The following is a 17,835-nucleotide window of genomic DNA, read 5'->3' as shown; positions in this document are numbered from 1 at the left end:
ATACTTCTTCAGAGGGAGAAGAGCGTCCAGTGGTTTATCTCGGTCGTAGGCTCCAATCCAAGAAAGAATGCTATGCAGCTGTACAAAAGGAATGTCTAGCCATAGTGTGGCACTGCAGAAACTTCAGCCGTATCTGTATGGATGGAAATTCACTGTAGTTATGAACCACAATCCCTTAACATGGCTACATTGAGCCAGTCAGCAACATGCCAAATTACTAAGGTGGATCCTAGGGTTGCAAGCATATGATATGACAGTGCAGCACTGCAGTGGAGTTAGCAATGTCAACGCAGATGGGCTTTCAAGACAAGAAATGGGGTAAGGTATTCCAAGATAGGCTCAACCCTCTCAAGCAATGTTTCTCAAGAGCCACTTGAAAAACTAGCATGAATTCTCAAGGTGGGGGGAAGTTAAGGTTACCAGCCCAGCTAGATAGAATTTTGTAAATAATTCTATGTTATTTGTGAATATTAATATGATTCATATGTTTGCCTTACAAATGTAAGAGAACTGTATGTTATGTACTGAGCCTCAATAGTGTAACCACCGTGTACCCTACTGGAAAAGAACAGAAATGTATATAAACTATACCTGTGCAAAGGTATGTTTTAATAGTAGTAGCTGGAATATGCAGAATTAACTTGCAAACCCTCAAGAAAATAAGTTGAAATTGTTTACGACTATGTTACCTCTCAGTTTCAGCAAGAAGACAGGATGTCTACAGCTAGAAGTTTTTTTCTATTGTCCTGGAGAGAAATAATTACTAGGTTTACAATGTAAAAGTGCTTAAATGTTTTACAACTTACAGTTCTAGGCAAACATCTGAGAGATATATATTTCTGACACAGAGGTGCTAAATTATAAGTATCTGTTTAGCCTGGGAACTGAAGGCAGGTGAAAAAGAGTGATGTAATCTGAGATAACCAGAAGTAATGCTGATTATAAAAGAACCATCTCAGAGAGTGAGTCTGAGCATTTTGTGTTTGGTTGTGGACCTGGCAAGAGCATCCACTCATCTGCATTTGCCTTGCTAATAGGAAGTAACCAGGGTACAGTGATTTCTCTTAAAAATAGACAGGAATATAGTAAAATTAGTTCAGCTGTTTTCTGTATTTATTTGAGACTATCCTGCTGTGTTTTAAAATATCTCCTGTGATTATGAAATTTGTTGTCACCCTATTGAGTTATTGAGTATTGTTTGTACTTTTCTTATTAAATACATGTAAACCTTTTAATTGTGGCTGGTTTGTTTAGAGATATTTAAGCTCTTAGCGTACTTGCATATGTATTTGGTGACGCTGTACAGGCCACTCTAATAGCTTGACTCTTGGTCAAAGACTACCATTTGGATAATAGTGACATTACACAGTATAATTGGTCACCCTTGGGAAATGCCTTATACTAGTTGATAAGTAGTGGTTGGTGGCAGCTGGTACTACCTTACAGTCTAGGGAGAAGGGGCATAGCTAGGGAACCTATGCCAGTCTTCCCCAGGAGTGTCTGTGTGTTTGTAAATAAATCAAATCTCAAAGTGTGTGTGTGTGTGTGTGTGTGTGTGTGTGTGTGTGTGTGTGTGTGTGTGTGTGTGTGTGTGTTTGTGGGTTGTACAGAGGGGGTGTTGGAGGATTTGGCTTGACCACTTGGCTAAGATCTTACCCCTATAGCTGTGCCAGTGGGGAGTCTTATTGGGGATCTGCAAAAAGAGGCCGAAACCAGCCCTAGACTGACTGTGATCTTTGTATGCTCCTAAGGGAAATTGTATTTTACTGTGTGTGTACTTGTCATCCTCCCATTGTGCACCTCTCTCACTGCTGCTAGTGGTGAGTATTAAGGCTACTTGATTGCTGGGCCACTGCAGGGGTGTCACAAGAAAATCCTTCTATGTGGCACATCTTATAAGTAAAAACATTGCATCTAGATCAAAGGATGTTATAATTCCATTATACTCGACCCTCATTAGACCAATAATTGATGACAATTTATTTTTTTTATTTATTTATTTTATTTTACATTTGTTGATTGGGATGGTCCAACTGGACGAGGTCCATTTTCAGCGGAGGCCCGGGGAGAAAAGCTCCACATAATATAAAACATTGAAAAAACAACTTTACATAAAATACAAAGCATATTATCAACAAAACATATCAACATGTGTGTAATTGTAAAAAGTTACATTCAGAAAAAAAATGGTCATACACACGTAAGAAGTTAACTATAAAGATTGTACCAAGCAAAGATAGGTTTCAATTAAGCATGCTGTGATTAAAGAGTGTAAAGTAGTAGAACAGAGGTAAAGGAGGAAGGAAGCACAGATATAGTATTATTAAATACATGGACACAAACTGTGTGGTATTTAGAACACAAGTCACAGATAAGGGGAGGTTATTCCAGCTTTTAGCTATAGAGTGTGAGAAAAGAGCTTTGCCTGCAGTGTTGTTAGCTGTGGAGATATAGAGAAGTGATTTACTGGCAGAACAAAGAGGACAGTTTGCTGTATAGTGTATTAGTAGTTGCTTTAGAGCTGGGATTTTATCAGGAAATTTTAGAATATTATATGCGATAACTAGTTGGTAGAAAGTTAGTAGTTGTGGGAATTCCAGCCACTGAAGTTCCCTTAGTGGTAGGCAGTGATAGGTTCTGAAGGAGGGATTGTTGGCAAACTTCTTTATTATAACAAGACTCAAGTTTGTCAATGTCAGCCTTTTTGATGTGGGTCAGTATTGGTGCTGCATACATTAATGTGGACAGTGGGTGGGATTGGGCTAGGGAGACCCTTACCTGATCTGAAAGAAAGTTTTTGTGTCTATATAGGGTACTCATTTTTGTGAACATTTTTGATGCTTTGTAAAATATGGATGTCAAAATGGAGGCTGTTCTATATATCAATGCCTAGGAGTTTGGTATGAGGAGAGGGGGAGATTACAGTACCATTTTTGGAAGTGATAGATAAGGAGAGATGACGGGTTTGGGATTTATTGGGGGTAAACAGGAGTAGTTTAGTTTTGTTGGGGTTGAGGATAAGTTGGATATTTGAGATCCAACTTTCACTGAGGTAAATGATTCCTGGGTGAGTTGTTGAAGTGTGGTAAGTGATGGGGCTGAGCACATTAGGGTTGAATCATCTGAATACTGTATGAGTGAGGCGTTTTGGGTAGAGTTATGCAGATTGTTGGTGAAAACAGAAAAAAGTGCATGCACCTCACCAGAAACCTGCAACAAGTGGAAAGACTACAGAGTTTTCTCACAAAAAAATTACAAAGTAAACAAAAAAGTCTTTCTCAGAAAGACTTTTTGTCTCCTATAAGTTGCTATGGGTGACCTATGCCTGCCTTATAGGGCAGTCTCTGATCAGGCCCTGATGGAAATGCTACACATTCCTAAATCAATTGCATGAGAATCACTTGCTCCATGGATCTTAACCTTGCTTCTGACATGAACAGGTCATGCTGGAGTGATAGATACATCTCTCACAGACTGTCACTTCTCTGGAAAAAGCTTCCAAAATACAAGTGAAAGAGAGCCCCTCCTGGACCCTTTTCAAATGCTACCTAGATCAATCGATGGGTGACTGTATATTCACTCCTGGGATGGTGCCCATGTCACTCCTGGACAAAGTAACTTGGTATTAACTACCATAGACTCTTAACTCTGAGAACTTCACTCACCTAACCACTGACAACTGGAGCAACTCCAGATAAGTATGGCTAGGCTTTAAGGGCTCTGTGGCCATTGGCTTAGTAACCTCCTATGAAATTATGAAATTTGTGAAAAACAAATGGAAGTGTATGTAGTTGCCTGCGATGTTCTAAATGCATACAACAATGAAAGTCATGAGAAATTAATGGAAATGCTACTCCTTTAGGAGAATTCTGATTTGATATATTTCTTAAAAATGCTTATGAGAAGCTTGGGTAAATCCTTTAAGTGGGTGGATAGGTGAAGAAATTAGTGTAGAGAAGGGTATAAAACAGGGATGCCCAGTGACCACTGCTTTGTTTGGATTAATAAATGCTGTGACTTTAAAAACTGAACTGCAGGTACAAGATGCATATATAATGTATACGGAGTAAGGCTAAAATCCCTGTGATAATAAATTATGAAGATATCTTCATATGGTGCTAGTCAAAATTACGACCTCACTTACCAGTGTTTTAAGGGATTTGTTAAGTACTTATTTTTATTTATTTAACATTTGTTTTACCAGGATTAAATCCGACTGGACAACAGGTGTCCTTTTTCAGCAGAGTCCTGGTGTTAAAGGTTCCAAGAAGGAATATGGCGAACAATACATAGGTTAATATGGTAGAAAATGCATAGGTTAATACACGTGGTAGCTATGTTAACATATATGAATAAAAATACAGTAAATATCAAACAAGCAACATAATACACATCACTTATCACACATCAAATGAAAAGCATAATACACATCACACATCACATCACATACATGAATAAAAAAGTAATAGTATATAGGTTAATCCAAGTGGTAAGTATGTTGACATGTGAGTGAAAGAAAGATAGGAAAAATTCCCATGAGCAGCACACTACAGTCAGAGGATCAGTGAATTTGCAGCGATAGTACCGTGATAGACACATAAAGTGCCAGGAAGTAGGTTCATATTTACAAATAGTTACAGTTAGAAAGCACGAGCGTAATTCTTGATTCTGTCAGATAAGGTAGTGTAAGGAAGGTTTTAAGTAGAGCATGGGGAAAGGATATAAGGGAAAACAAGGATAGGCGAAATACATTTTTCATTAACGTCTCTAATGAAACTGCTTTTTATTCCATGAATAGATCCACAGTTGGGTTCCTAATACTCCTACTGTAAATCCACAGTTAGGATAAGTTCACAGTTAGGATCATGTTACTCCTTGAGTAAATTCACAGTTAGGATCTAGGTGTTCACTGAATAAATCTACAGTTAGATTCCTGGTGCTCCTTGAGTAAATCCACAGGTAGGAATTCCACTCCTATTTTCCACAGCTTCTTCTGGTCAGGGCCCACCAAAGGCTCCACTATTGACTACAAAATCACATCCTTTTCTATTACAGACGAACATCTCACATATTCCTTCCTTTAACAGTATTTTTGCAGATGACTTTCATTAAACTATACTACTTCCAGATTGTACTACACTACTGTGCTTTTAATATACACTACTGTCCAGTTAGTACAATAATAATAACAATATGGGGTCTTAGTTCCAGGTTTTACTACAATAATGTACTGTATATACACACCATTGAGTTCATACCATAATATATGGTATATGTAAAGCATATAAAAATATAATTTCTGATACATCAGATAATTACTATTCTACAACAACACTCCCAGCACATAACAGTATGGTTTACAGGGCAAGGATAACACATCCACAAAGGGCTGCAGTTACAAAGCCCGCCAACAATTTGGTATTTATACTGCACACTTGTACAAGCACAGAGAGCACAAACAGTTACTAAAGTGAAGCTGCATCCCAAAAAGTAACACTGCAATGAAATTAGGATCCGCTGATTAGGGATTCCCTGTGGCCTAATAGATAAGGTATCTGGCTTCAGATTAAAAGATTTCCAGCTTGATTCCTGCTGTGGTTATCCAAAAGCAAAGCAGCAGTTTTGACGGCTGGGGCTGGCATAACAGTTAAAGGGGGAGTGTCAAAGATGCAGCTTCCAGAATACTTTCTTTTTTTTTCCACCAACGCAAAAGTGTAAAGTGTACCTATGTCACTCTTTCTGCACCTTTCCCCTTAGTTTTTTCCAATTTCACTCTTTTTACTTCAGGATCGTCCTTGATTTCAGTCTGGCTTGGCAGTACCACCCGCAGTATGATGACAGCATACACACCCCTTCCCTACCCTCAGCTCTTTAAACATGACCCTACTTGACCTTTCTCAGGATTAATTTCATTCCCTTAAGAAAATGAACACAACCCTGCTTTGGTTCTGATCCCTACAGATAAATAAGCATTTTGAATAATTTCCTCGGTACGTTCAAAGCACTTTTATGTGCCGATCCGTTACTTTAACTACTTTTATGCAATGCAGTGCAAAACAAAGATAAATGTTGCCAGTCGCCAGTGTGTTCTTTACTGTAAAGCATTTTTGTTCAGATGTACTGTTCTTCGTATGGTCTACACTATAGCAGCCGTTTGCTGCATTGTAGCAAACAGTTTGTTACACTTTTTTTTTTTTTTTTTTTTTTGTTTACTAAAACCGGGAAGTGCTATGTGCAGGCAGGTAAAAACTGTACCAACTGCTTGCTACAATTCTTGGTGTGTTTTATACCTTTCAGTAATAATGCAATACATATGCCCTGGGCTGCTGAGCTGCAAACGGGCATAACTAAACTTACAGACTTCAGAAGCAGTGAGAGAGTTACTGCCTGTGTGGCTTGCTAAATATTTGCTAAGGACTGGATGGCACTAGTGCTCCAAATAAAGAACTAAAGCCTAAGAGACTTGCCATCTGCCGGTACATAGCAAACCATGTGAAATTAGAAAAAAATAAAAATTAACAGGGCAGTTAGTTCACTACCAGGGAAGTAACTAGGCTGATCATTCGCTTTGTCCTAGTGTTTGCTGTTCAGTAAGTACACAGAAAATAACTTGAAAGATGTGTAGTAAATGAATTTCAGAAGAGCTCCTTTACTTACTGAAAAGGACCTCTGTGTTCATTCAAGGTTGTCAGGATACAGGATGCATTATGTATGTCTCCCTATGGCTTTATGAAGGCTTATTCTTGACCAGAGTATATTTATTGCAAAGATCAAGAGATGTACTCAGCAAGTGTTCCACTCAAACAGAATAGCTCCATATACATTTTTTTTCTCAGCTCACAGATGTGACCTGACCTCTGGAAAAACAACCGCACATTGCTGAAAATTTAAGTCGAGCTATTCACCACTCTCTGGTGTTTAGGGAGACCAAAGAAGTACATTTCAAAACACATTTCATTAGTATTAACTCTGATGAAGTTCCCTAAGAAGAATGGGATGTAAGCATTTAGTTGGCATGTGTTACATTATTTTTCCTCAATGAAACAGTGGCTGTGTTTTAAAATTGACTTCAATGGTCTCCCTACGAACCAGAGAGTGGTGAACAGCTTGATTCGGTACACTTTTTAGCAATCATTTTTTACTGTGCAGTGTTTTAAATCCAATAATGGTGGGGACATTGTGATACTATTGTAAATGTGTTGCCACTATAGCACAAAAAAAAACAAAAAACTACTACACTTACAGACCTTACCTAAAAAAAAACCTGGACAGATGGCTTAAGTGGATCTCTGTACTAGTCAGCCCTAATTATCTTCAGTAATTTGTACAGGTAGATACTTCATACCATATTTTGGGAGATGTACTTATCCAGGTTTCTTCAAAGAGTGGACAGTACTCATCAATGGATCTCAAGTACAAATTTTAGCCCAGGAAGAGTCCATGCAGCTGTAGATAAATGTTTTGGCAAAGTCTGGGCTCTCAAGAAACTTTATTGCTATATATATGGTAAAATCTTTCAGAGTTCAAAATGGTAACCTGCATAGATAGAGCATGTAATTTCAGACCAGTAATATGACAATTCAGCACAGAAAAGGTGTCATAAATGCCAATGTAAATAGTGTCAAGAAAAAGAACTAGCATTTAAACCAAAGGGTGCAAAGGTCACACAGACAAACCATTCAGTAAAAATGTCAGGATCACAAATCAGACTTCCTTTCTTGGAGAGGTCTCAAGAAAATTCATTTGATTTTGTGATGGGGAAAGGAAATTTGAGATACTGGATGAAAAACTGCTTAACAAAGCCTGAAACTACTTGAGAAAATGTGCAGCAACATTGTTAAATGTGAAAGAGATGATACAAGTGCTGCAAACGTGCTTTCTGTACAGATGCAGGAAAAGTGTAAAACATAAATGACATAAAAAGACTGTACAAAATATGTAACTATTGATAACAACTGCAGCAACATGTAAAAGAAGCTCTTACTTCTTTTCCACGGGACAGCAACTACAAAAATACATTCATACACATTTAGACAGTCTGAAGCAGCGTTTCCTGTCACAAACCTTTAAGAAAAACAGTTTACATCTTGATTCACAAAGAAAGTACCAGGGATCTGGTTTTAAATAATTATGTTGACTGTATATTCTCCAGTTTTGAATCAGCTTGGACACTTCTCCAGTTATCACCGAAACAACCCTAATCTGAAAGATCTGGATCTGGCAGACATTTTCAATAATTGCTGAGTGGATATCACTGCATATCGACTTTAATTTTGCTTTTCCAATTTACATTTTGCACTTTCTAAATATAGTGACAGAATTTTAGTAACTCTTTTAGTTAGAGGTTACTGTTAGGGTTAGCCATCCCGTGTATAGAACTTTTGTGAGGCAGTGTATCTCTCTCTTAAACTTATTTTCTGTTTTCTTGTGCACAACCTATTTAATTTTCTCACTGTATTTCTTAATTTCATTCAGTTAAGACTTATATTTAATTACAAAAATGCTTCCAGCTGATTATTAAATCATAGACTAGTGTGTACATGTATAAGAAATCTTGGAACTCACCCTGAAAAAGACTGTGAGAGACTTCTAAGCTATAAACTACCATGATTTTCTATACTTTAATTTGCTCATTTCTAAGAGCAGTAAATTCAGTGAGGCAGACTGGTCTGGCTGTTATCTATCTATGGTGGAAACAGGATTGTTTTAATACATGAAAGATATTACAAGCCTCTCCTAAAGTGTGTGTGTGTGTGTGTGTGTGTGTGTGTGTGTGTGTGTGTGTGCGCTCTAGGGACCTAAACCTTGTCACCACAATAAACAGAACATGCTGGAGGGATAGATTCCTGTCCCAGAGACTTCCCATACTCTGGAACAAACTACCTATCTATATCAAACAAAGCTCCTGATTAGCACTCAAGAAAAATCTTGATGATTGGGAGATAGGAAATTCACCCCGGGGATCACTTCTGTGGCTCTGCTCGACAGGGGCACAGGAAAATAATTTTCTTGGGTGGCGAAAGCCAAGGTAACTTTTTGGCTAGGCTTATATAGGCCCTAGGGCCAATAGCCCAGTACCTACCTATGAACCTTGCCTCTCAGCAGATAAGGAGAAAAAGAGAAGGTATCAGACTCGGATCTATTTAGGGGTGACTAACATATGTGGTGTACAGTAGAAGGTCCTAAAAAAGAGGATCTATAGGGTCTGATGCTAACAGGTAAGAGGTAAAATCTCTGCTAGAGAATAAACTGAACATCTGAGAGCTATTAGAGAGTTACCCCCTTTGCATGGTGGTGCACTACGCACAAGCAAAAGCAAAGCAGCTAACACAAAGAAACCTATGAAAAAGCTCAAACTGAGCCTTGTGCCAATGAAATAGCTCAAACTGTGCCCTGAACCAGTAACCTTCAATTGGACAGTCCTACTCTTTTGCTCCTTCCACGAGGGCATAGGGATGCATCTTCAAAAACAAAATGGTAACAGATTACATTAGTGAAGGTGTAGGATAGTTGCTGTAGAGAAAGGTAGGGTGTGACAGAGGAGATAGTAGGAATAGATGTGGAAAAGGTATGACTGTAACCTCAGGGGAGTATGTACAGAGAAAGGGAGGGGATTAAGAGAGAGTAAAGGTAGAATAAGATATAAGAGTACCCCAGCCTGGGCTCATACAGGATCCAAACCAAGCTTTGTTGAAGTATTATTTTAAAGAGGTTTTGAAGGAGTGCAAGTTAGTAGCAGTTTTGTTAGTCAAAGAAAGGGAGTTGCATAGTTTTGTGCCACAGAGCAGGAGTATGAGAGCTTTATAAGAAATTAGTTTTACACAATCCAGGTATATTACTACTACACCACCGCCATTCCTTTTAGTTAGTTCATTCCCAATTATGTTATAGTTTTGAGGTAATATTTTGTTGTTGCTAATGTTTGGTTGTAACCATGTTTATGGCTAGGATACTAGGTTTTTTACAGCTATCTGAGCAAGGAGTTATGTGATTTTATTACAACTACCTGCAGCATTTAGAGTAATGAAAGCTACTTGACTACTGTTAGATGGATAAGGTGCTGTTTGATTTTGTACACTATTATTGACAATGGAAGGAATACAACCATCCATTTCATAAGATTTGCTGTGAATAATATCCTCATCTTGAGGGAAGCTGTTTTACAGCTAGGAATTTGTGTATTAACAGCCTTTCATGACAGTGATTCCTTTGTGGCAGTACTGCTTTGAAGGGCTCGGTGACCAAACTTCTGTTACAGTCAGCTGATCTTGTACTGACCGATGGTTTGGATGCATAGCAGATGGCCGAACCATTAGAAGCTGACTGGCTGTTACATGCTTGGCAGAATAAAAACTATTTAGAAAGGGCTACTGCATCATGATGACCACGGAGTTTTCTGTACGCTAGGTCCATCATGTTTGGAATCAACAGCAGCAAAGGACACAGTGTATTGCTCTTGCTTTTATGACCTCTCTTTCATACACCACACTGGCCAAATTCAAAATTATGTTACTTCAGAACCTGTTCCCTCTTCTTCCTCATTAATTTCTTGATCACTACACTTAAAAGACGATTAAGATCACATTCCTGTTCAGTGAGATTACAGGTATATGTCCTTACATTCACTGATGCAGTATTCCTCACAAAATGGAATTCCCTGCTGTGGAAGCCTGACATCTTGCCAGTCTTCCAAAGACGTCCTAAATTTAAAAGATATGCCGAACGTCACCATGTACTCCCTACGTAATGTAGGGCATAAAGGTGACATTCAGGTATACCAAAAACAGAACTTCTTTGCCACCAGTCTGAACGTATCTTTTACTCAGTCGGTCTGTTTACCTGTGTCCGGTTTTATGCCAGTTGAAGGCATTTTCTTCTCTAGTGATTTCCTATGCCTGTTTGCTGCATTTTGCAAGAGAAATGCCCCACTGTTTTTTATTGTTTGTTTTTCCTTGTTTTTTATGTTCTGGGAGTTAATGTCATACAGGAAGGGTAAATGTCAGTGTGGGAGACAGTTTCTCCATAGACTGCCAAGATAAGTGCCTTTTTTGCCTAGATGCTTCTCATGATCATATGTCTTGTTCCATTTGTCAGGCATTTGTTCCAACAACCCTTTGCAGTAGACTTTCTTCCCTTTCCTAGCAAAGCTACTTGCTGGAGATACTATGGAAGCAATCTTCCATCCTAGGGTCAGCCATTAGGGAAGAAGGAGATAAAAATGATACAATTGGAATCTTCCTCTGTTCGGCCTCTATTAGGTGTTTCTTCTGATGTCAGAGGCTCACCCAGCCATGTTGTTGGATTTCTCTGCCACAACCATGTTGGAGGGCAATCAGGATCTGGCTGGCAGCACATCCAAAAGAGCTTTGTAGGCATCTGTCTCGGACGTTCAGAGGGAACCACAGTTGACTTTTTTTTGAGGGGGGCCTAGGGGAGTTCCTCCATTTTTAGTTGGGGAAGAAGTTCCTGCTATGGTTCTCAACTGTCATCCTGGTTCTGAGCCTTCTCATGACATTCCCCTTAAACAAGAAATAAACAATTAAACAGGTTTCCTTCTGCTTCTAGGGATCCACAAAAAGAATGGCAGGCATTTACTCCGGGGTATTTTCTGCCTTAATGTCCTTAAAGCTTCCTCATGGGGTTTCAGTTCCTGCTCCTCCTTGGTCCTCTACTCCTCTTAAAAGTCCTAGAGATCAGGATCCTTCTGAGGATGGGTCAGATTCTGCTGATGAATCCCTTACTTATTCAACTCAAATTTCTTCTCCTTTGGACTATGAGTCAGAGGAATCTATTACTCCTTAATGTTCTTTTGGAAGAAATTTCCTTTGGAGGCATACTGTCTAGGATGATGGAATTTTTAAGTGGGATTGTGCTCAGGTCTCTGATATTCATAACAGGTACTATGAGTTTTTGCAGTTGGACTCTACTAAACCTGCAGCTATTCCTCCTGTCTTGGCTGCTTTGCTGGATGCTTTCTCTGATGCCGGTCTTGCACCCCCCCCCCCCCGCTCCCAAGAAGCCTGACAGGTTTTATAGGGTTCCAAATTATAGCTTTTGTTAAATAAATGACCTGATGCTGACCCCTTGGTAGTATCTGTAGCCTCAGATAATCTATCCTCAATTGCTTCTTTTGCCCAAGTTATTGACTTTTGACAAGGGCAGCAAAACTGTACAGGCAGGACAAAAGGGTTCACACTTCTGCTACCCTAGCTTTTAGGGCTATTAATCAGACCCATATGTCTAGGTATATGTTGGCTCTTCTTTCTCTGTCTGTCAACTTATTTCTGATTTTCCAGAGTCTGAGGGTAAATATTCTGTGCTTTCCTTAATAGGGACTTCCTTTCAAGTCCTTCATCATTCTATTAAATGCAGTTATGATGCAGCAGATTCCTCTTCTAGGGCTGCTGTTTTTGGTTCAGTTATGAGGAGGTATTCTTGGCTTAGGCTTCAGCCTCTCCTTAATGATATTAAAGTAAAGTTGATGGATGGTCTTCTGGATTCTAAACTTTTGTTTGGGGAAACTGCTACTGGTTTGTTTAAGTCCATTCAGGTTAAGGATATGACCTTACAGGAGCTTACACATGTTTTTTTCGGGTCTATATTACATGGTCGAAGTTTTATAACTTTAAACGCCATATGGTCGAAACCACATGTTTGAAGTTATAAAATTTCGAACATGTAAAAAAAAAAAATGTTAAAAAGTAACCTGACGGGTTAAAAACAAAAAAGGTGAGCGGACTTGTAGAACTAACTCCTTTATTGGTAAGCGCTTTCGTTGGCATAAAATAAGCCAACTTCTTCAGACCATAAAAGTACATACAGCCATATAAAAAAGAAAATGCTTTTTATACATTGTGCTCTTCCAATCAAGCAATCAATTAATTAAGTAAAAATCACTCAATTGTTTAAGTTAAAGGCACAAATAACCATTTTCCTACTGAACCCAAAAGTTTGTCTTACATAAATTACCTAGATTGGTAAATATTGATCATTAACCACAATTCTGATTCAATATTAAAAGTACCAATTATTCGTCCTTATAAAAATATGATATTTGCTTTAAAATGAATAAACCTTTAACCCTTGTATAAAAAATTTTCCTATTAAAAACCAAATGATTCTATTCATTCAGTACAGCCTGTTGTGTTTATCTAGCCAAGGCTTTTATTTTAAGTAGACATTTAATAGACAAATACTCATTTAATCCAGGCATAATATATGCCATAGTACAAATCTGCCACGCCAATTCTGTTTCCTCTAGTCTAAGTTGCCATGGGCCTCCCCTAATATTACAATCTACCTTCTGCAAGATAAAAAAACTGAACTTATGGTCAGGGTAATCTATAATATGCCTTGCTAGGGCATTTGTACTAATCCGTCTATCAATACTGTACTGATGCTCGTATATGCGCTTACCAATAAAGGAGTTAGTTCTACAAGTCCGCTCACCTTTTTTGTTTTTTACCAGTTTGTGTTTTTTGTTACTGTGCAAGTTTACTTATGGTGAGCGGTATTGGAATAGACTCCCAAACTCTTTTTACACAAGAAGAAGTAGTTTCCGCTTCACCAAGAGGAGCCTCAGAGGTGAAAACCATGGGCGATCTTACAGCTTTGGTGCACCAATTGCTGAACCGAGTAAACACGCTTACGCAGCGTGTAGAAGCTGCTAACAACACAGGAACTTCCAGAATAGCAGGTGGGAATACATCATTGTCATCAATTCTGCCTGGGCAACCACAGTTTTCATCGTTAACACCAGTGGTGGGATCTATGCAATCTGGAACTATGTTTCACAACAACGGAGGTCCTGGTAATCCGACCACAAGTATTCAACCGATGGTTATTCAATCTAGGACAACACCGTTATCAAAGAACATCCCTTCTATGGGTATGTACCTGAATAACAACTTTTTTGTTAACAACGATGTTTCTGGTGAAACACTTAACAATAGTAACTCTATGGTCAGACACTTGAATGAGTTTGATACAAAATTATTTAAATGTAGGAAATACCAACTCGAAGTGTCCTATCTGCAAGAGTGTGTTAATAAGATCATTGTACCAAAAGGGTTACGCCAGTGGCATTACCCTAATGGTTTAGTAAACAAATCAACATTTCATCTCGAACTGGTAGCTCTATTTAACCGCCAGGGGCTAGAGTTTCTAGAGACATTGATAAAACATTATCTTACACAGATATCTAATTTAAAAGTAGATTTGGAACTGCTGGAGCAGACTATTAAAAATGCACCAGATTTTGTTCGTTATAGATATGAATATTCCAGAATTTTTACCAGTATTGATGCCAGTATTTCTAAAAGTACTGAGATTAACAGAAAAAATATTAATAGAGATGTGAATGCTTATGCCAAAGCTATAGCTTACCCCCACCACCTTTAGTATCTGATACCATGGTGGCTCAAGAAAGGCCACCTAGTTTAAGTTCTATGGGTGGAGATATTGTCTTGGAAAATGAGGATGAGATAATCATCCCTCAAACAGCAGAAGTACGCCGAAGTGAGCGCATTCATAATCAGCAACAGCAGAATGGCTCAAGGCGACAACCAAGTTTGGGGGGGGGCGACAATACACATAACAACATGTACGACCAAATAGGAGATAATGTTCAGCAGGGTTTTCAGAATACTTACACTGGCCAGCAACAAACAGCACAACCAAGGCAGATCAGGAAACCAGCTCCATAAAGGAGGTGCCAAAAAGTACAGTTTTGTACCTACCATAAATGTAGATGTTCGAGTGCTAATACAGCTGCAGTAATCACAGATGGGTTTTCTGCCGTCAGGCGGTCCCTCGGTCGGCCGAATTCCAAAGTCTTGGTCCGGCGTCGGTTGTCGTCGCTTACTCTTCTGACATCAGAGAGACCAGAGTATATAAGACACAGCCGACGCCATGTTCTTCAGTCTTTCTTGCCCCAGATGTCAGGTGCCCCCAGAAGGAAGGCAATACATAAATAATGCTTATATACATATACAAGCAAAGCAATATAATCCAAAATCAGTGGATGCAAGCAAATAAAACATAGCAGGATAACCCAGTCAGGTAGTATGAAGAGGTTGTTAGGCCCCATGCCTTTACCAAGTGGGGAAGGAGGGCGGGAAACCTGTACTGCAGCTGTATTAGCACTCGAACATCTACATTTATGGTAGGTACAAAATTGTACTATATTCATCGTGCATACAGCTGCAGTAATCACAGATGGGTAGAATCCCAAAGCTATGCATAGGGTGGTAGGTACTAGGAGGAACTGGGTTGAGCCAGAATGCCCTGCAAAATAGCAGTGGCAAAGCCTGCTCTTGTTCTGGAATATAAAGGCAGGTGGTAGTGTTTTGTGAACGTATGTACAGAACTCCAAGTGGCTGCCTCAAAAATATCTTTGGTAGGAACTCCTCTGAGGAAGGCTGTAGAGGTAGCTGTGGCCCTGGTGGAGTGAGATCTGATACCTGTACGAACAGATTTCCCATGATAGGAATAACAAAACCGTATGCAGTGGCCAATCCACTTGGAAATAGTCTGTTTTGTAACTGGTTTCCCTTGAGCCCCTACAGCATAGGACACAAAAAGTTGTTCTGATTTCCTGAAGGACTTTGTTCTGTCCAAATAATAACGTAGCTGCCTATGGATGTCTAAAGAGTGTAGCAGCCTTTCCCCTTTGTTTTGAGGGTTGGGATAAAAGGTAGGTAGGTGTATGGCTTGATTTAAGGCTACCCTGGATACCACTTTTGGCATAACTGAAGGGTTGGTATGAAGGGAAACCCTGTCCTGATGGAAAATGAGGAAGGGCTGCACCGCCATGAGGGCCTGTAGTCCAGAAACCCTACGAGCTGAAGTGATGGCCAGAAGGAAGGCTGTTTTCCAGGACAAATATTGCAAATCTGTTGAGGCAGCTGGTTCAAAAGGAGGCAATGTTAATTTTTCTAGTATGTAATTAAGATCCCAGGCTGGTATTGGTTGCTTCCTTGGGGGTCTTATATTCTTAGCCCCTCTGAGGAACTGTTGTAAGAGTGGGTGAGAAAATAAAGGAGGATCCGTGTTGAATTCTGCAGAAATGGCTGAGGTGTGGATTTTTATGGAGGAAAATGAAATTCCACTGTTCAGCAGCTCAGCTAGATACTGTAATACCTGAGGCAAGTTCAGTTTTCTAGGGTCCTGGCCTCTTTTCTCTTTCCAAGAGCAAAACCGCTTCCATTTTGCGGAGTAAGCTTTCCTAGTAGATGGCCTTCTGGCCTCCAAAATGACATCCTCACCTCCTTGGAGAGTAGGGTCTGTTGTGGTGTTAAGGAATTTTCCATGCAGTGAGATTGAGTGTTTTCAGCTGACTGTGAAGAGTTTTGTAGCTGTGCTGAGTCAGCAGAAGAGGCATTAGAGGCAGGGACCAGGGAGGAGTATGTGTTAGGCTCCTCAGGAGTGGGTACCAGTGTTGCCTTGGCCAATCTGGAGCAATCAATATCATCTCCGGTTTGTCTGTTCTTGCTTTCAATAGCACCTTGGGCAGAAGAGGCAGAGATGGGAATGCGTAAACTGTCCATGCTGTCCAACTGAATGAAAGGGCGTCCACTCTCCAGGCCTTTGGATGAAAGGTTCTCGAACAAAACTTTTCCAATTGATGATTCCTGTGGGAGGCAAATAGATCTATGTCTGGCCTCCCCCATGCTTGGATTATTTCTGTAAACACCTGAGGATGCAACTTCCATTCATGTGGATCTGTCATATTTCTGCTTAGATTGTCTGCCAGTGTGTTTTCCAATCCTGGCAAGTACTGTGCTTGAAGTTCGATTTGTCTTTCCAGGGCCAAGTTCCAAAGAGTCATGGCTAGTCTGCACAAGGGGTATGAATGTGTTCCTCCTTGTTTGTTTATGTACCACATTACTGTGTTGTCTGTTCTTATCAGTAATTGTCCTGGATGCAGGAAGTCCTTGAAAGCTGTAATTGCATTTATTACTGCTAGCATTTCTTTTTGATTGATGTGAAGGTGCTTTTCCTTTTGGGACCATCTGCCCTGAATGCACCTGTCCTTCATGTGCGCCCCCCAGGCGTAATCTGAGGCATCTGTGGTTATGACTTGCTTTGCTTGAAGCTTGCAGAATGGGAGGCCTGTGTTTGCTTGACATGCATGGGCCCACCATAGAAATTCCTTTTGCAAACATGGAATTATTGGTATAATTGTTTCCAAACTGTGACTGTGTTGAGACCATAGATTTTTTAGGTACCATTGAAGTTTCCTCGTATGCAGCTTTGCACATGGGATTAGAAGAATGCAAGATGCCATGAATCCCAGAGCCTGCAGGATTTTCCTTGCAGTAAGCCTGGTACTTTTTGCTAGTATTTTGAAGTACTGAGATAGTTGCCCCTGTTTTTCTGGCATAAGATAGGCCATCTGGGTGTTTGTGTCCAAGTTGGCACCCAGAAAGGTTATTTTCTGAGATGGTGTTAGCCTTGATTTCTCTTTGTTGATTGTATATCCCAGAGAAAGCAGCAACCGTGTCACATATGCCAGATGTTCCAGAAGTATGTGCTTGCTGTCCGCTTGGATCAGGCAGTCGTCCAGATAAGGGTAAATTTGTATCCCTTGAAGTCTGCAGTAGGCAATCACTGATGCCAGGCACTTTGTGAATACTCTGGGCAGTAGATAAGCCAAAGGGCAATGCAGAGAATTGATAGTGGATTGAACCTGCAAGAAATCTGAGGTATCTTCTGCAGCTTTGTCTGAATGGGACATGCAGGTATGCCTCCTTGAGGTCCAATGTTACCAGCCAAAACTCCTTGCCCAGCATGGGAAGAAGCTGCTGTAATGTGAGCATCTTGAATTTTGGTACG

General features: G+C 39.8%; 1 protein-coding gene across 1 annotated transcript in view; it reads right to left on the bottom strand.

The window, feature by feature from the left end:
- The window catches only part of LOC122797849 (zinc finger protein OZF-like), a 34,677-nt gene extending 22,041 nt beyond the window's left edge, over nt 1-12,636 (bottom strand). The window contains exon 1 of the mRNA XM_044066370.1: nt 12,570-12,636. Coding sequence (XP_043922305.1) covers nt 12,570-12,636 — 67 coding nt within the window. The remainder of the gene's footprint in view (nt 1-12,569) is intronic.
- Nucleotides 12,637-17,835: the final 5,199 nt, after the last annotated feature.

The sequence above is a fragment of the Protopterus annectens genome, chromosome 3.part1 (assembly GCF_019279795.1).
Source record: "Protopterus annectens isolate FY-2018-M chromosome 3.part1, PAN1.0, whole genome shotgun sequence".
In the NCBI taxonomy this organism is placed as follows: domain Eukaryota; kingdom Metazoa; phylum Chordata; order Ceratodontiformes; family Protopteridae; genus Protopterus; species Protopterus annectens.
The sequence above is the reverse complement of the archived record's forward strand: the minus strand, read 5'-3'. Positions and strand labels throughout refer to the sequence as shown.